We start from the raw sequence: 18329 nt of genomic DNA, 5'->3' as shown, positions 1-18329 counted from the left end.
ATAATGTTGCTTTTTCATCATTATGGTATCTTTGAATGGTTGCTGAATGAGTGGTCAATAAACAAGGACTAGTTGGATCTACCAAATTATATACAGATTAGTTTAATCATAATAACAGTTCTTATTCTATCCTGAGCTCTTATTATAAAATTGAAGCTGCTTATTTTTCTGGAAAACATTGAAGTGCTTAAGGTATGCAAGAAAGTGGTTCTACGTAAGGTCTTAAAAATTATTCTGGGCAAAATAAATATTTTAAACAATCATTTACTGTGAAAAAAATCAAAGGAATGCATTCATTTGTAAAATGAAACTCACATGAAATATTTTGTGCTCCTACATTGGGATAGATAAAAGTTGGATTTGTATTATGTGTATGTGACTAAATTAATTGTTGCACTCAAGGTGATTGAAGTATTGATCCGTTCAGAAGAAGGTCTCTCAAGAGATATGGTAAAACATCTCAACAGCATTGAGGAACAGATACTTGAAAATCTAGCCTGGAGAGAAGACTCTGTACTTTGGGATGCCCTTCAAGCCTCAGAAGATGAGGTTCCTCGCTGTGAAGAAGTATGCTGTCAAGTAAACAATTCATATTTAAAGCATGGAAATTATTCAAATCTTTCAAATTTGAAAAACTGAAAATACTGCATGATTAAAAAATGTTAAGGCTCAATTCCTTGTATTAAAGAGACGAGTTATAACAGAATTGTAAAACAGTATGATTTTTGCCTTTTGAAATTGTTAACTTTTCTTGTCCAGGTAATATTTCCAAGTAATTTTGAAACAGGAAATGGAGCGAAAGGATTAGGATACCTTCCCATGATGCCAGCATCTCCTATTGTGCACCCCAGAGTAAAAGAGGTTCGGACAAATCATGAGGGCAATCATAGACGAGGTAAGTTGAAGTATTATATTTTATATCTAAAAGAACATCTTGCTTAGGTACGGTGATAGAATTAGATCTAATTAAAAGTCCAGAAGAAATGTATTTCAATCTTTCTGAAAACCATGCAACTTAAAGCTTTTTTAGCTCAATTTCATTAGTGTTATAATATTTCTACACTTAAATATTGGTTGTAGAAAACATCCAAAGAAAATCAGGAAAGGATATGAGCATGGAAATAAGAAAACTAGACTGTGAAAAGAGAACTGGTTATTTTGTAACTAAGCTTGTTTGAATTATCATCTCCATCGAGTTCTCCACTGTGACATACCAACACTGTCCACCTGTATATAGGCAGTAAAGGAAATACTGTTGAAAACAGTGAGACTAGCTGCAGATATGGATGTGGGCTGATGCTGCTGAGCTGATGATGCATCAATTAGCTATTTCAGTGCAGCAGTGACAGGGAAAACGTATCTTTAAGTCAGTTTAGATTCCTAGCAACTGCTCCCTGCAGGTTTGCAGTATTTGGCAGCATTTTTCAGAAGAGGCTTACTAGGTCTTTCTTCCTAAGGCTGAGAGAAGTGACTGCCCTAAGGTTACCCAGCTGACTTGTGCCCCAAGTGAGGCTAGAATTCAGTTTCCTAGTTTCTAGTCTGATATCTTAAACACTATACCAAACTGTCTCTCAGCAGTATCTCAAATACATTAGGTACGTTTCTGCATATGTATCAATCCAATATGGGCCTTCCTTGTCCAGTCCTTGCAAGAAACCCAGTTTTTTTAGCATCAAAATATACCAATTGTACTTTCAAAGGCCCCCAACAATTACATACTCAAGATTAAAGGAGATGTTCACATGCTGTTCTTCTATTATGATTATAGGCCATAATCTGTTAGCAGTGGCCTTCTAGATGGGACAGACTTGTCTTAAAAGAATTAATGGCCATAATGTGATATCAGAATAAGGACAAAGTAATATCTGAACATTTCAACTTCTTAAGACATTCTATGGCAGACCTTAAAGTGACTGTTTTTTGGAAAAAATGCAGTTTTAATAACACAATTGAAAAGGTTGCTGGACTCACATCAGAAAATTTCAAGCAATCTTGAAGTCTCCACAAACACAATGAATTTTAACACATTACAGTTATTAATTGATAAGATACTTGTAATCTTCTCATATGTAGCCTGCATCAGTAAAACCCCTGCTGTTCCCTCCCACCATCCCATATTAAATCCTACATCAGTCTAGTTAGTTCATGATTTGATGAAAATGGCTGCATCTCATGAAAACTCATACCTTTCAATAAAATGCGTTAGAGAAAGTGCAACCAAATTGAAATGACAATAATTGGTATCAGGAAATGGATTCTAAAGCCATATGAAAGGAGGCTGAGTAACAGCCATGATTTTCACTGCCCTTTGGGAGGGGAATTCTAAATGAGTGAATTCTCAAAGAAGAGATCCTTCAGATAATGTCTCTTCATTCCTTATTTTATACAAACTGGGTATACTACATTTTCTAGTAAATTCCTTGGTTTGTATAGAAATGTAAAATTCAGTTTAGATATAAATGTGACTGCAAATTTAAACTGAAAAAAAATTCCAGTGGAATATAGTGTTATAATTTATTGTAAAATGAAAACTAATTTTATTATAAGATTACAGAAATATTATATGACCTTCAGTGTTCTATTTTTGAACATTGTCTAGTTTATGTAGTTCCGAATGCAAAAAGATTTTTGTCCCTCTGATTTACTGCGTTTTGAATTAATGCTTTTCTTTTTTCTTTTAGATTTGCAGCTATTGTCTCCAATCTCCATTCATGACCGTTACAATTCACCTATGGCAGGAAGTGCTAAAAGAAGGCTTTTTGGAGATGAAAGCCCTCCTACAAAATCTGTAGAAAAAAAATATGCTGAAGGAATAAAACTGAAAACAGATAAGCATATGTCTGTTTCACCTGATGAAATTGCTCTAACTATGGCACAAACTACAGTAACAAGACAGAAAGTAACAATCCCATTACATGGTAGGTATGAAATAATACAGTTTTTGTTAGAATTTTTAATGGCAAAGGGTAATGGTAGTGAACATTTCTGGAGTGAAACATTTCTCTTAAATAACTGATATAGATATGAAAAAGAGCAAATTGTTGTTTAATTTAGTGTTACTTTTTTATCAGCAGGGAGGGGGAAAGGTATTAAATAGCATTTTGTATGTTTGGTATGCAAATAATTTAGCTTCTTATATCTCTGGGCATCCCTGACGAAAGTGTTGGAAATAAAATATTTCATTTGGGTAGCAAAAAGTCTTTCAGGACCTTTGGGTATAATCTTTGTAAAAATATATTGCTTTGGGGTCATCCATGGGGAAATATTGACACTATATTATGCTGTGTCATAGGAGACAAATACAGATTAATGTAAAAACAAAATACAGTGTTTATTGAGGCAACAATGAGAAACTTCAGCAGGCCCATGAATCACCTATTCCTAAATTATGTTAATCTGTTGAAAAAAATTAAGGTTGTATTAAGATGTAGAGCCTTCTGTATTGACTTATCATGCATTTTCAGAATGTTTATTCTAACCTAAGAAATGATATCATAACTTTTGCATGTATCTTAGGCAAAATAAATGAGACAGGAAGGATCACACTTATACCTATTGCAGTCAACTTATCTGAAGATTCTAAAGTGGACAGCTATGGACAAGTCCCACTCAGTGCTAATGCTTTAATGACTGTTTGTCCACCTCAGCCTCCTCCATGCGAACCATTTCATTCAGGAAACAAGCCAAAGAAAACTGGATCTCTAGCACTTTTTTTCAGAAAGGTAGAATGTATTTGTAAATATGTTTTGTATTAAAATATTCCACCATGACCACTAGCAGAAATCTTTCATAAAATAATCTAAGCGTATTAAAATCAGTAAAAGCTATGCAAAGTAGAGTTACTGAAAACACAACACACTTTGAAAGCTAACATGAGATGAGGAATATTCTGCTTATAATAGATAACCTCTAGAAAATAAAAATGTTTGTGATAATCCAATAATTTTTATAATCATAATGAGATGAACTCAAATATGAATCCACAGTAAAATATATCTTCAGAAAGAACAAAGAATTATAAAATAGACATTTGGAAAGGTACATTTGTGCAGATCTTAGAAGCTTATAAACCAAAACAGGGAATTTAAGTGTATATCTGGGTTCAAACTCTTTGGGAAAAAGAAAATACACATAGCACCAATGTAGTATAACAACTTAAAGATCAGAAATATGTGAGGCAGACCTCTCAGAATTGTTATGGATGGAAACCTAAAATATTTTTATATTTGGAGTATTCTTTCCCTGGTTAAAATTCTCAAAGTGGTGTTAAAATTAGAATAAGAGAGATATCCAACAAGAATACAAGGCAATTCCTATGACTTTCATATAGTTTTCATATCAATGATAAAGAGATTAACTTTTTAAAAACTCTTCAAAAACTGATCTAATACAGTTGGTTGTGGAATCAATTTAGGATTAATTTTAAGTGGCACTCGCCACTCGATCTGGAATAGACTAATCTGACTACTGTGCGTTCAGATATAACATACATAACTGAAAATTGCTGAGGAAGTCAAACATAGACCTATTGAACTTTAGAATAGGAAACTTGAAAAAAAAGGAGATGGAGGAGAAACAAAATCAATGTTCCAGAATATTTGAGACTTATATAAAACAATAATCATAGATGCTCATCTGCAAACTGATTGCAAGTCAGAAAATATATAACAAAATAACAGAATTGGAAGGGAATTTGGAGTTCTTCTAATAATTCAACATTCTTGTCAAGCAAAACCCTATACTATTTCAGACAAATGATTGTCTTAAAAACCTCCAGTGTTAGAGTACCCACAACTTCTCAATGCAAGTTGTTCCACTGATTAATTGTTCTAATTGAACAATATCATTGTTCAGTGATACCTAATATCACTGATGATGTCATGATTAACAAGCAAAAGCAAGAAAGCTATTTAAGGTGACAAGAAAAATAGAAGTTAAAAAAAGAATACAGGCTTGCATCCTCAAAGAGCAGAAAAAACAGGGAACAAAAAGCAAACACCTGCATGCAGAGATATCTGCTTGGCTAATCTGTTCTGCTTTAATTGGTAAGAAATAGGAAAGAAAAAAATTGATGAAAAAATACATCACTTAATAAAGATAAGACCCAATAGTCATGCCATATTTCTCTGGTAACTTTAGGAGTAATCTGATAGTTGCTATTTATATAGAGTTTCTACAAGCTTGATAGAATTCCTATTTAAAGGCTGTTGAGTTAGTTTTCAAGATAAAAAATGATTACTATGTCTCCGTGACTTTACATATGAGCAAAACCTGCCTTTATTTTATTTATTCAATAAAAAGACTTGGGTAAAGGAGGCACTTGTGTAGGTGCTTTGCCATGTTATACACAATCAACCAGGCATTTGAGTACATGGCCAACATTTCAAGAAAAGTATAAATATCTGCATAGCAATTAGTGGCTAGGGACAGTGGCTAAAGAAGGGGAAAAATGAGTCATTGAAAATTCTTCCTTGTGATTTGTTTTATTTTTTTCAGTTTTGTTTCGATATTTTTTTTTACATTTTAAGTTTTATTTTACATTTTAAGTTCTATACTCTCACTTTGAACAATGTTAAGTAACTATAATGTATATAATAAAATCTCATGTTAAAAAGTCTGGATCCAGTCATTATTCAAAGTATGTCTGAAAATAATTAAATTGCACAGTAATTTTCAGCATTATATTCATAAGCTTGCAAAAATTTTAAATTAGCAGCATATACCACTACTAATTTCCAGAAGGGATTCAAATTCCTGAAAAACAAACAAAACAGAAAAACCTTAGTGTGGCATTTCCTCTTAGGTATACAATTTGGCAAGTGTTCGATTACGTGATCTATGCTCAAAATTGGATGTTTCCAATGATTTACGAGGGAAGATATGGACTTGTTTTGAATTCACTTTAATCCACTGTACAGATCTAATGAAAGATCGACACTTAGACCAGCTACTTCTCTGTGCTTTTTATATCATGGCAAAGGTAAGAGCCTTCAAAACGTAATTTTTTAATGTTCTGAAATGAACTTTGTAATACCTTATTGTAATAAATTGCTTAAAGAACAAATGTTCTTAAAATGTTTTTCATATTCCTAGGTTCTTTGTTTCCAGGTACTCGTTTTTTCCTTTGGTCAACTGAACAGGATACTGTTAGAATAGGTAGTAGGCTGTTTTCCATTATTACAACAGCACAGATGGCTATATACAAAAAAGAGTTATGCTTTGGAAATAAATTGGAAAAGGTACTTCAAAGTAGGAGCACAAATGTAGCTCCTTTTAGCAACTCTTTAAAGCAATAAAGTCTTTTCTGAAGATAATGTAGCAACTGCAGTGACCCCTAAAGAATACATTACTTTAGAGCAGGGGTGTCAAATTTGCAATGTCAGGTGACGTGTCATGATGTATCGCAACTTTTTTCCATTGCCGGCAATGGGGTGGGAGTGGTTTTGGCATGATGCATCCGGCCCATGGGCCGGCAGTTTTACACTCCTGCTTTAGAGCTATACTTGGGTTCTTGCAAGCTCTGAAATATTTTCCATTTTTTTCTGAAGTTCTGCATAGCTTCATTATATAGAAATTTGATAGATGCTCTTGTATTTTGTACATAACCAGTCCCTTTCTATAATATACTTTTAATTGCAAGTACATGTTAAATAAAAGTACTACTACTTTTTGTTATCATACAGTTGTTCCTAACAATCTCATTTCAGTTTATATCTAATGTGTCTGTGATTGTTTGAATCAATCTGTAATTTCTATCTTATATGAGCTTTTTAAAGTCCAAATTTATGATTATGAGAGGAAAAAAGCATCTTCTCTAATTTGTTAGAAGTGAGAAACTGTGAGCAGTTGCTAAGCAAAAAAGACAAAGAATTTCTTTAAATACTTCAATATTTTTAAGTGTGAATCCCTATGATATTTGAGATCAAAATCTTTAGCAAAGTTTCAAAAAGGAGAATAGAGAATGGGATTTTTTCCTAGTTGTGGTTATATCAAATGATCCTTCTTTGAAAATGCTGTAGAAAGCTATTTTAGGTTTATGTACAGGAACCTTTTCTTTGTAATCAGTTACAACTGTTTCTTGTTCAGGTGTCCAAAGAAGAAAGAACTTTTCAGGACATAATGAAATGTTATAGAAATCAGCCACAAGCTAATAGCTATGTAAGTATATTTCAGCATATCTATAAATATTTTGCTTTTGTTATTCAAATACTATCTGCAAATTTAAGAATAGTTCCAATCATGCTCCCTCAAATTACAAACTCTTGCTGTCTCTTGTTCTCTAGGTATATAGAAGTGTCTTACTGAAAAAAGTACAAGCTGATGTAATAGATGTAAAGCATGAAAATATATCAAATGAAGGTAAGAGGGTGGTGATTATGCTATACTATTTTAAGTTTAAATGTATACTTGACAATAGGATGCTCTTGAATGTTGCCTGATTATTCAAAATTAGATGGAAGCCATTTTCTTTTTAAATATATAGGTTTGAAAATACTATTTAATCTAAATTCTTTCCCTATAATCTTAAATTAAAACATTCTAACATATTTAAAGGCGGACTGTTACATAAAGGAGAGAATAGGAACAACCAGAGTAATAATCATGTTATTATACAAATAAGAAAATGTAGTTGAAAATTTAACCTGTAGGCTTAACAAATATGATCAAGATATTTGCTTTGTGACCTCCATTTTCTGATCAAGTAAAGCATTTTAGTTCATGATATAGGCAGTGACTTGGATTTTATAGATCACAGACCCAGAAATAGAATTAAATCTATTCTAAGAAGCATGAGGTTTCTTCAATATTTTCCCAACATAAATGTACTTACTAGAAGGATGTCCATGTTCAATAGGGTTTGCTCTCTTAATTAATTCATGACATGACATTTAGCCATGGTTTTTTGCTGTTTTATTTTCATATAGTGTATATACAGAAATCCAAATGAATGTGTTGTGCTATTTTGTTGCTAACAAACTATCAGTGATACTGACAGTGGTAGGTAGAGGACCTTGTCTGTATTCAACACATAGTGATCTGATTATATCATGTATGTGGACTAATTCAACTCATATTTATTACAATACCATTTAGACTACAATCCTATGTATATGCATATAGGACTAACTTAGATTCCTCTTATTGTGACTTGCTTCCAAATAAAGCATCTAACTGTGTTGTTTGCTTTCATTAATTCTGCAGTTTGGTGGAAAGCCTTTGTGGTAAAGACAACATATTTAAATTTAAAAGCTTATTATATTTATCTTGCCCTCTCTCTTCCTTTCAAAGGTGTCTGTGAGAAGATGAACGATTATAGAGATTTGGAAAAAGAAGAGAGAGGGGATCTTATAAAGTTTTACAACACTATTTATGTAAAAAAAGTGATAAACTTTGTATTGAAATATGTTTCCAACCATGATTATATGGTATGTGAATCTCAAATTTCCAGATGGGTTCATAGAGTTTGATTACTGTTTTTTTACGCTTATCTTAGCTACTAAGAAAGGCAGATTGCCTCTAACAATATACACCTGTTCGGTAAGGTTATAATTGTAGACCAGATTCCCAGCTTATATGATTAAGCAAAGCTAGTCATCTAAGTAATAATCTACAGCTAGAGAGTATTCTCCCAAAGAGGGCAACTTTTAGCTTTCCAAGCTCTGGCAAAAGCCACATTATTCTCCCTATCCTTTTCATTTACTTCATTTTTGCATGTTTGAATAGTATGACAATTTATTTAATGCAAATTTTAAATTAATACCAGGTTGCATTTGATGTGAGCCAAAATTCAATTAGTGCAAAGCTAGTGCACACTCAGTTGAGGCTAGCACATGAAGTTAAAGTTAGTGCATGCAGTTACTGTTGAGGTTTTAGACACTAATGTTGTGTCTGCAAAATGGAGAAAATGGACAAAAGGAAGCTCATTTTGAACACCCACAACAGAATACAAGAGGTAGGTATGCTGTGGATGTGGATTTATTTTTTAATGTTGTACAGTAATCATTGAAAAGCACATTACTTTTATGTTTTAAAATATTAATTGCCTATTTCCTTTAAGATGGAACCAATTATCCTATTTTCCATAGAAATATCTCTTCAACAAATTGAATTTGAATAATTCGACAATTTTATAGGATTCATTAACTTTACTATGGTAATTGCCCTACTTAGAGTTCTAAGTTGTTAAACTTATTATTTATCAGAATCTCATAGTGTGTATGAATTTAGAACAAAGCAAATGAAAGATGTTCAAAGATAATATATAAGGATGGGTTAGCTAAAATTTTCTAAAAATTAATCACATTTAATTAATTAAATTTCTATACCATTTTTCAAAGATGGCAGCATATATATAGTGCTCCCTTCTAACCCTATTAGCATGGTTAGGCTGAAAGAGAGTGATTGACCCAGCAGCAGACGATGTCCAGAGTTTAGGTCTCCCTATTCCTAGCTCAATAACTTAATTATTACATTATCTTTTTAATCCTTTAAACATTTTTTTTTGTAACCAAGAGAGGCCTCTCTTATAATGTACTTCAAAACATAACATTTCTATCTACTATCATTTGAATAATTGCAAATTGCTTTCATTTATTATAGAGGGTAATTTCCAATGATTTTTAAAGTATTTTTGAAAAATCATTTACAGTTGCAAGAAAAAGTATGTGAACCCTTTGAGATTACGTGGAGTTTTGCATGAATTGGCCATAAAATGCGCTCTAAACGTCATGTAAGTCACAACAATAGAAAAACACAGTCTGCTTAAAATAATACTACACAAACATTAGCTGTTGTCATGTTTTAATTGAACATAAGATGGAAACATTCACAGTGCAGGGTGGAAAAAGTATGTGAACCTTTGGACTTAATAACTGGTTGACCCTCCTTTGGCAGCAATAACCTCAACCAAACGTTTCCTGTAGTTGCAGATCAGACCTGCACAACGATCTGGAGTAATTTCGGACCACTCCTCTTCACAAAACTGTTTCAGTGTAGCAATATTCTTGGGATGTCTGGTGTGAATTGCTCTCTTAAGATCATGCCACAGCATTTCAATCGGGTTGAGGTCAGGACTCTGACTGGGCCACTCCAGAAGGCGTATTCTGTTCTGTTGAAGCCATTGTTTTGTTGAATTACTTGTATGCTTTGGGTCATTGTCCTGTTGCATCACCCATCCGCTGCGGAGCTTCAGTTGGCGGACAGATGGTCGTACGCTTTCCTGCAAAATGTCCTGATAAACTCTGGAATTCATTTTCCCATCAATGACAACAATCCGTCCAGGCCCTGAGGCAGCAAAGCAGCCCCAAACCATGATGCTCCCTCCGCCATGTTTCACAGGGGGATGAGGTTTTGATGTTGGTGTGCTGTGCCTTTTTTTCTCCACACATAGTGTTGTGTGTTTTTCCCAAACAACTCAATTTTGGTTGCATCTGTCCACAGTATATTTTGCCAGTAGTGCTGTGGAACATCCAGGTGCTCTTTTGCAAACTTCAAACGTGCTGCAATATATTTTTTGGACAGCAATGGCTTCCTCCGTGGTGTCCTCCCATGTACGCCATTCTTGTTTAATGTTTTCCTTATTGTAGGTGTGTCAACAAAAATGTTAGCATGTGCCAGAGATTTCTGTAGGTCTTTAGCTGACACTCTAGGATTCTTCTTTACCTCATTAAGCATTATGTGCTGTGCTCTTGCAGTCATTTTTACAGGACGACCACGCCTAGGGAGAGTAGCAACAGTGCTAACCTTTCTCCATTTGTAGACAGTCTGTCTTACCGTGGACACATGAACATGGGGAGGCTGAGCACCACCACCTGTTTGTTGGATCCGTGCCCCTCCTGGCTGGTTTATGCGGCCCGGGAGGAGACACGAGGCTGGTTCCAGGCAGTAATAACTGCTTCTTTGAAGGAGGGTGTCTTCCCTGCCGCCTTGAAGGAGGCGGTGGTGAGACCCCTCCTCAAAAAGCCTGCCCTGGACCCGGCTGTTTTAAATAATTATCGTCCAGTCTCCAACCTTCGCTTTTTGGCGAAGGTTGTTGAGAGTGTGGTGGCGCATCAGCTTCCTCTGTTCCTGGAGGAAACTGATTATCTGGACCCGTACCAATCGGGTTTCAGGCCCGGACACAGCACGGAGACGGCATTGGTCGCGCTGGTGAATGATCTCTGGCGGGCTCGGGACAGGGGTTGTTCCTCTGTCCTAGTCCTATTAGATCTCTCAGCGGCTTTTGATACCATCGACCATGGTATCCTACTGCGGCGTCTCAGGGGGTTGGGAGTGGGAGGCACCGTTTTACGGTGGTTCTCCTATCTCCTGGGCCGCTCGCAGTCGGTGTTGACGGGAGGGCAGAGATCCACCCCGAGGCCTCTTGTTTGTGGAGTTCCTCAGGGGTCGGTTCTCTCGCCCCTCCTGTTCAACATCTACATGAAGCCGCTGGGTGAGATCATTCGTGGTTTCGGGGTGGGGTATCATCAGTACGCTGATGATACCCAACTTTTTCTTTCCACCCCGAACCAACCCAGCGATGCCCTCGCCGTGATGTCCCGTTGCCTGGAGGCGGTCCAGGTCTGGATGGAGAGAAACAGGCTTCGTCTCAATCCTGCCAAGACTGAGTGGCTGTGCATATCGGCATCTCGGGTTAACCAGACCATTCCACCTTTAACGATGGGGGGGGTGAGGTGTTACCCCCCCCCCGTTGATAGGGCTCGCAACTTGGGCGTCTTCCTTGACTCCCGGCTCAATTTTGAAGACCATATAGGAGCCGTGACCAGGGGGGCTTTTGCCCAGGTTCGCCTGGTGTGCCAGTTGCGACCCTACCTGGACCGAGATGCCCTACGCACAGTCACTCATGCGCTTGTGACCTCCCGTTTAGACTACTGCAATGCTCTCTACATGGGGCTGCCCTTGAGGACCACTCGGAGGCTTCAGCTGGTGCAGAATGCAGCCGCGCGAGTTGTGATGGGGGTTTCCCGATACTCCCATGTAACACCTCTACTCCGCGAGCTGCATTGGCTTCCGGTTGCCCTCCAGGTGAGATTCAAGGTGCTGGTAATGACCTATAAAGCCCTAAATGGCTTGGGTATCTGAGGGAACACCTGCTGCCAGCATCAAGTTCCCTTCGTCCAGTGCGCTCCCACAGGGAGGGTCTTCTCAGGGTGCCGCCGGTAAAAGATTGCCGGCGGGTAACACCCAGGGGGAGGGCCTTCTCAGTGGGTGCGCCTGCCCTCTGGAACCAGCTACCCGTGGAGCTGAGGACTGCCCCCGACCTCCGTTCATTCCGCCGGGACCTGAAGACCTGGCTCTTCGAGCTCTCTGGCCCAGGCTGAGAATTTTAATTCTAATTTTAATTGGGGGTTTTTACTTTTTCAGGGACTGTTATAATCTTTTTAATTGTTTTTAATTTTTGTATTTCTTGTTTTAATTACCCTGTTAACCGCCCTGAGTCCTTCGGGAAAGGGCGGTATACAAATCCAATTAAATAAATAATAAATAAATAAATAAATAAATAAATATCAAGGCTTTTGGAGATACTTTTGTAACCCTTTCCAGCTTCATGCAAGTCAACAATTCTTGATCGTAGGTCTTCTGAGAGCTCTTTTTTGCGAGGCATGGTTCACATCAGACAGTGCTTCTTGAGACCAGTAAACCCAAAACAGGTGTGTGTTTTTAAAGGGCAGGACAGCTATCAGCAACACATCCAATATCATCACACTGGAGTCAAGGTTGGCTCACTCCTGGCTCCAATTAGCTCTTGGAGAGGTCATTAGGCTAGGGGTTCACACACTTTTTCCACCCTGCACTGTGAATGTTTACATGTTATGTTCAATTAAAACATGACAACAGCTAATGTTTGTGTAGTATTATTTTAAGCAGACTGTGTTTTTCTATTGTTGTGACTTACATGACGTTTAGAGCGCATTTTATGGCCAATTCATGCAAAACTCCACGTAATCCCAAAGGGTTCGCATACTTTTTCTTGCAACTGTAGTCATCTTGTTCTAATATTTAAGAATGCATAATTCTTTTTATTTTAGTTACTGTAACATAGCATATTTTTAATCATTGTGGAATAGTAATTGAGAGCATGAGTGGGGAAAATAGGATTGAAATTCTTCTTCAGTTATGAAGCCCACTGAGTGACTTTGGACCAGTCACTGTTACCAACCTGTCTCTTGGCATTGTTACAAGTTTTACATTTCCAGGAAGAATATGTCATGCTTTGATCTATTGAAAGAAAGGCAAGATATAAATGCAATTCATAAGTTAAAAATAACTATTTCATAGATAATTTTCTTTTCACATGCTATGTTCTAAATGTATATATTTTAATGGGAGGTTAAAATTGCTGAAAAATCTACTATCCTTGTGCATTATGAGTTAAAACCTCAGTAACAAAAACGAGTTCAGCCGAACTATCTGATGTTGATTTTGCTTTATTTTTTGTAAATAATAGCTACAGCTTCTAGAAATCTTAAGTGAAGAAAAAAGAGCTGTCAACTAGTTGGGGTATAAAATAACTTGGGTAAAGAAATTATTGTCATTTTTGTGAGCTTGAGTTAGATGAGAGGTAAACTGAGAGAACACATGCATACAAAATACAAACAAATTTCAGAAGCAAACAAAAAACCCGTTGTGTAAGCCTTTGTAGTGATTCTACTTATCTAAATAAGTTTGTTAAATACAACTTTATTACACACAACTAGTACTATGGGGAAAGAAATCCTGAAATACTGTCAGTGTTCTACATCTTGTAACTGTCTGGATGCCAAAAGGAATAAAAGCAATAATTTTAAAAGAGCAGCTCTCAGATGCAAAAGAGTGCCAATTCTGAGTTAACACACATTAATTCAAATTACAATAGAAAAGTATCTTTAAGTGTAGTCTTTTTTTCTCCCAAGGTGGAAGCCCCTCCGCTTTCCCCCTTCCCCAGCATTAAACAACTACCAATATCTCCTCGGCGAATTTCTCAGCAACATTCCCTTTATGTTTCACCACACAAGAATGGTTCTTGCCTGACACCTAAGAGTGCATTGTTATATAAATTTAATGGGAGCCCTTCTAAGGTAAGATATATGTTTCTAACAATTAAGAGTTAAAAACATATTCCATAAATGTTGATTTCAGTGTAGTCTTTTCTGGTCTTTTTTAAAGACTAGATAGAAATATGATAAAGGTTAAATATTAAACTGAAAATTTGAAAGTGACTCAGCTGCTACCTCAGTTTCAGTTTGTGCTTCATGCACTGACATGAACAATGGGGAGGGTGGATGGGAGGGGAGGTTGCTTGTGGGGAAGCGAAAGTGGCTGCTGCTTGGGAAGGGGAACTGCTGTATCTGCCCCTCCCCCGCATCTCCCCAGAAGGCGGTTTCAAAGCAGGCTGGGAGAAGAAAGCAGCTGCATACCAACCTATGCTTAGAGCGACCATTCTCAAAACATCTGGCTTGAACTGATTAGGGTTAGGGTGGGGGCAGGGATGGAAGGCAGCTAAGAGAGGGAAAAGTTGAACTTATGAATTTTGGTGTGTGATTGCAATGCACTGGCTTCTAATAAAACTATACCTTTCTCAAGGCAAGGATCATTTCTCTTTAGAGGTTTAAGTTGCAGCAGGTCTGGCAGTGACAAAAATTAGGCTATTATATAAAAATATTAATTGCAATATACAAATGTGTTTTGAAAAATCAAAACCTAATAAAACATTAAGCTCTTCTAACTGAAATTTAGTATTATTTTTGACTGTGATGTTTTCAATTTGACAGAGTTTGAAGGAAATTAACAATATGATTAAACAAGAAGGACAGAGACCTAAGAAGAGAGCAATATCAATTGATAGTGACACAGAATCACCAGCTAAGAGACTTTGTCAGGAGAATGATGATGTCTTGCTTAAACGTCTTCAAGATGTTGTCAGTGAAAGAGCAAACCGTTAAATCAGCAAAGATGCTGTGAGCACCAAAGCTTTCTTGTGACTCAATTTTCTGTCCTTCCTAAAGTTTTTATGTTTTGTAGCTAGACGGTTATCAATTAATGTATTAGAATTTCAGGATGCTCCATTATAGAAACAAAATTTATAGCAGTTACGAATTTATGTCATTATTTTGAAGGTTTTGATCAGATCTATATTAAGTAATGCATTTTAATGTAACAAAGGTTATTGGAATTATGTGAAAGTAGTGAGCGCCTGTTACTCGTCCCAGCTTCTGCCAACCTAGCAGTTCGAAAGCATGTAAAAATGCAAGTAGAAAAATAGGGACCTCTACGGTGGGAAGGTAACAGCGTTCCGTGTGCCTTTGGCGTCTAGTCATGCCGGCCACATGACCACGGAGACGTCCTCGGATAAGCGCTGGCTCTTGGGCTTTGAAACGGAGATAAGCACCGGCCCCTAGAGTCGGAAACGACTACCACGCATAAAATCTTGATTTTAACATGGCTTTCTAACATTTACAATGCCTATTATTTCCTGGCATAGTAACTTGGGTTTATGGTTCACTTCAAAATATTTCGGTATTATTGTTTAAAAGAATATTAGGATTTATGCATTATTTTAATATAAAATAAGATACAGTTAGTCATTAATACAGTACAATACGGTGTTTAGAATAGAGATATTTCTCCTGTTAGATAAATGCTTTAAATAAGCTGTTCTGTGAAAATATACTTTTATCATAGCCTATATTGGTTTACTTTATTCTAAGTTAATTTCCTAAAGGTGATACTGAGCCCTCTGTTGAATAAATGGATGCACTCCTTGTCTATATACTGTACAGAGTTTAAGAGGGTTGCTTCTGCACTATAGATGCCTATGCACTGTATAACATTTGTAAAAAGCATGTTACTCATGCCATTTATAATTAATATTGTTTCTCGCAGGGAAAACCTGTCTATATAATACATTATAGTTGCTTATCTAAGACAAGGTTGTGTCTGACTGTGCCATCTCAAGTGTTCCTCCCCCACACCCGGAAGGCTGAAGCATTGTCTAAATAAGTATCTTCCTTTGCTCTTAAAATGGAAAAATATTTCTGCTGTATCAAAGGGATAAAAAAGCATCATGATGCTGTGTTTATCATACCATTGGCTAGGTATAAAAAAGATTTTCCAGCATTTGTTGAGAAGCAGAAAAAAACCCTATAAACCTATGAATTATATCTTTTTCTCCCTTCATCCCCAAAAAACCTAGCAAACACTGAAAATGATTTTCTAGGAAAATACTTTTTCTATTCATTATCAAAAGTTTTGCTAAGTCAAGGAAAATTATGTCTCAATATCCTAAGGTACTCCAGCCTTCTCTAATGAACTACTTGGTAGCTCTAAACAGAGTCAACCACCTGCTAAGCAGCTGTAAATTTTAACATTCTTTTAAAATAAATTTTTCAACCTGAAAAGCTTATTTTCCTTTGTGTAGTATCTACACAAAATATAAGCCTTATCAAATTAAATGTATGCATAAGATCAATATGAAATATTATAAGATTTTAACTCTAGTATTCAATTTGGCTACATTTTTTTTAAAAAAATGGTGAATATTTTTATAAAGAGGGAAATTCATTAGAAAGATTTTATGAAAATATAAAAAGAAGTTCCATCATAACTGTAAAGGATCGTTCTCACCTCAGATATATTAAGTCAGAACCATAAGATATATTTCTCATATATAGAAAGGTTTAAATTTTACTTTTGTAACAATTTAATCAATTCTAAAGGATTTTTATAGTTAATTAGTTCTCCATTGTATAATGCATTGAGATCTACTATCATTTAATAAACCACAAAGCCAAATAATAAGCTAAAAATGTTTTACAATAGACTTAAATATATTCAGTGCTTTTTTTGTAAAAGAAAAAGGTGCCGGAACTCACACATGTCATACAACCTGCCTTACCTACCCTACAAGGTTCCATCCAAAAAAGGTGCCGGAACTCCATTCTGAGCGTTCTATGAGAAAAAAAGCCCTGAATATATTTATAAAAGAAGTATTTTTCCTTTGGGGAGGAAAAGTGTTTCACCTTTTGAAATATTGGCTTGTTATCACAGAATGTGGCATAAAAGTATATTCAGAGTACAGTTGTTTCAATTATATGCAATTGATTCCTTATGTTTCTTTCCCAGTCAATCAATCTTAATGTCTTACTTTTCTGTCAATGATATAAATCCATTCAAGGCAGGGGAGGTCACTATCTTGGGATCTTCAAAGAAAAAAGTGAAAAGAAAACAGAAAACTGAACAATGAGTGCTGCTAGGATTTAATGCATGCCAATAGAGGTAGCTAGAGATATTAGATCAGTAGACAGAAGCAGTATGTGAGCAGACATAGCAGCTGCCTCCACTAACTCTTGAAACTAAGTGCCAGCAAAGAGATAACAGAAATCCCTAATTTATGAATGCCATTTAGTGGTTGTCTGATTTTTAGTCCTGTTCTAGTAGTACAGCTCCACACTCCTAATAGAGTAGTCCAGTCTACCACTGATATACAACCCCAGACATCAGAATAGGTCTCTCTCTTCAAATGTAGCCATGTTGATGACTAATGTTTGGATGGAGGCCTCAACCTCCAAGAAGTTTGCCTTACTACCCATGGAACAGTTATACATCCTTGCTTTCTTTATCTGTCCAATATTCTCAGGTCTGACATTAAAAGTTTAGTGCTGAAATTTGGCTTAACTATACATTAATAATTTATATTAATTGGGGTTTTATATTGATTATAATTTTTGTATTAATTACAGGTTGACTATGATACAGTATATGACTGATGTTCCTGATTAAAAATTGGGTTTATTTTCTTGAACCTAACCCTTTGGATCTATCCGTGTAAATGGACATCTTAATTAAAAAAAACCTTTATTCTGATCTGATTTGGACTGTTTTGTTATCTTGAACCATATGGAAAGTATATATTTGAATTACAGTGCTCAATGAATGTTTAGTAAAAAGAGGAAATTAGCACACAAGGGAAGTACCTTGTATAATAGCACTGATCTGTTTTTTCATAAATCTGAGTAACTCTAGAAATGAATGCTCACCCAGACCTAACTCAGGATCTTCCCATCAGACATCTTAGTTTATTCAGAGTATTGATGCATTTGGTAAGTTTATAATCTAGTTTTGAAGATGACTGAGGAGGACAAACAAATCAAGCATTCCGTATATTTAAGCGGGAAATTTATCAACAGTATGCTTACAGAATCAATAAAATGATCAATGTCTCAAGAAAATGGGTGAGCTATGTTTTCAGAACCTGGGTAAAGATATCCCTTGTCCTGATCATCCTGGATACAGCCATCAGCTTTGGACTGCTCATTTCTCGGGAAAGGGGGCGGAGGAGCCAGAAATAGTAA

The 18329-nt window shown here is 36.0% G+C and overlaps 1 protein-coding gene across 1 annotated transcript in view; it reads left to right on the top strand.

Moving 5' to 3' along the window:
- The window catches only part of RBL1 (RB transcriptional corepressor like 1), a 32551-nt gene extending 14712 nt beyond the window's left edge, over nt 1–17839 (top strand). Inside the window, exons 13-23 of the mRNA XM_081325201.1 lie at nt 403–567; nt 760–895; nt 2682–2918; nt 3517–3722; nt 5804–5980; nt 7087–7158; nt 7284–7359; nt 8290–8426; nt 13893–14057; nt 14751–14936; nt 17153–17839. Coding sequence (XP_081181327.1) covers nt 403–567; nt 760–895; nt 2682–2918; nt 3517–3722; nt 5804–5980; nt 7087–7158; nt 7284–7359; nt 8290–8426; nt 13893–14057; nt 14751–14921 — 1542 coding nt within the window. The 3' untranslated portion in view covers nt 14922–14936; nt 17153–17839. The remainder of the gene's footprint in view (nt 1–402; nt 568–759; nt 896–2681; nt 2919–3516; nt 3723–5803; nt 5981–7086; nt 7159–7283; nt 7360–8289; nt 8427–13892; nt 14058–14750; nt 14937–17152) is intronic.
- The last annotated feature ends 490 nt before the right edge of the window (nt 17840–18329 follow it).

Source organism: Vipera berus (assembly GCF_964194415.1).
Source record: "Vipera berus genome assembly, chromosome: 3".
NCBI classification, from domain to species: domain Eukaryota; kingdom Metazoa; phylum Chordata; class Lepidosauria; order Squamata; family Viperidae; genus Vipera; species Vipera berus.
This window is presented reverse-complemented; position numbering and strand designations above follow the sequence as displayed.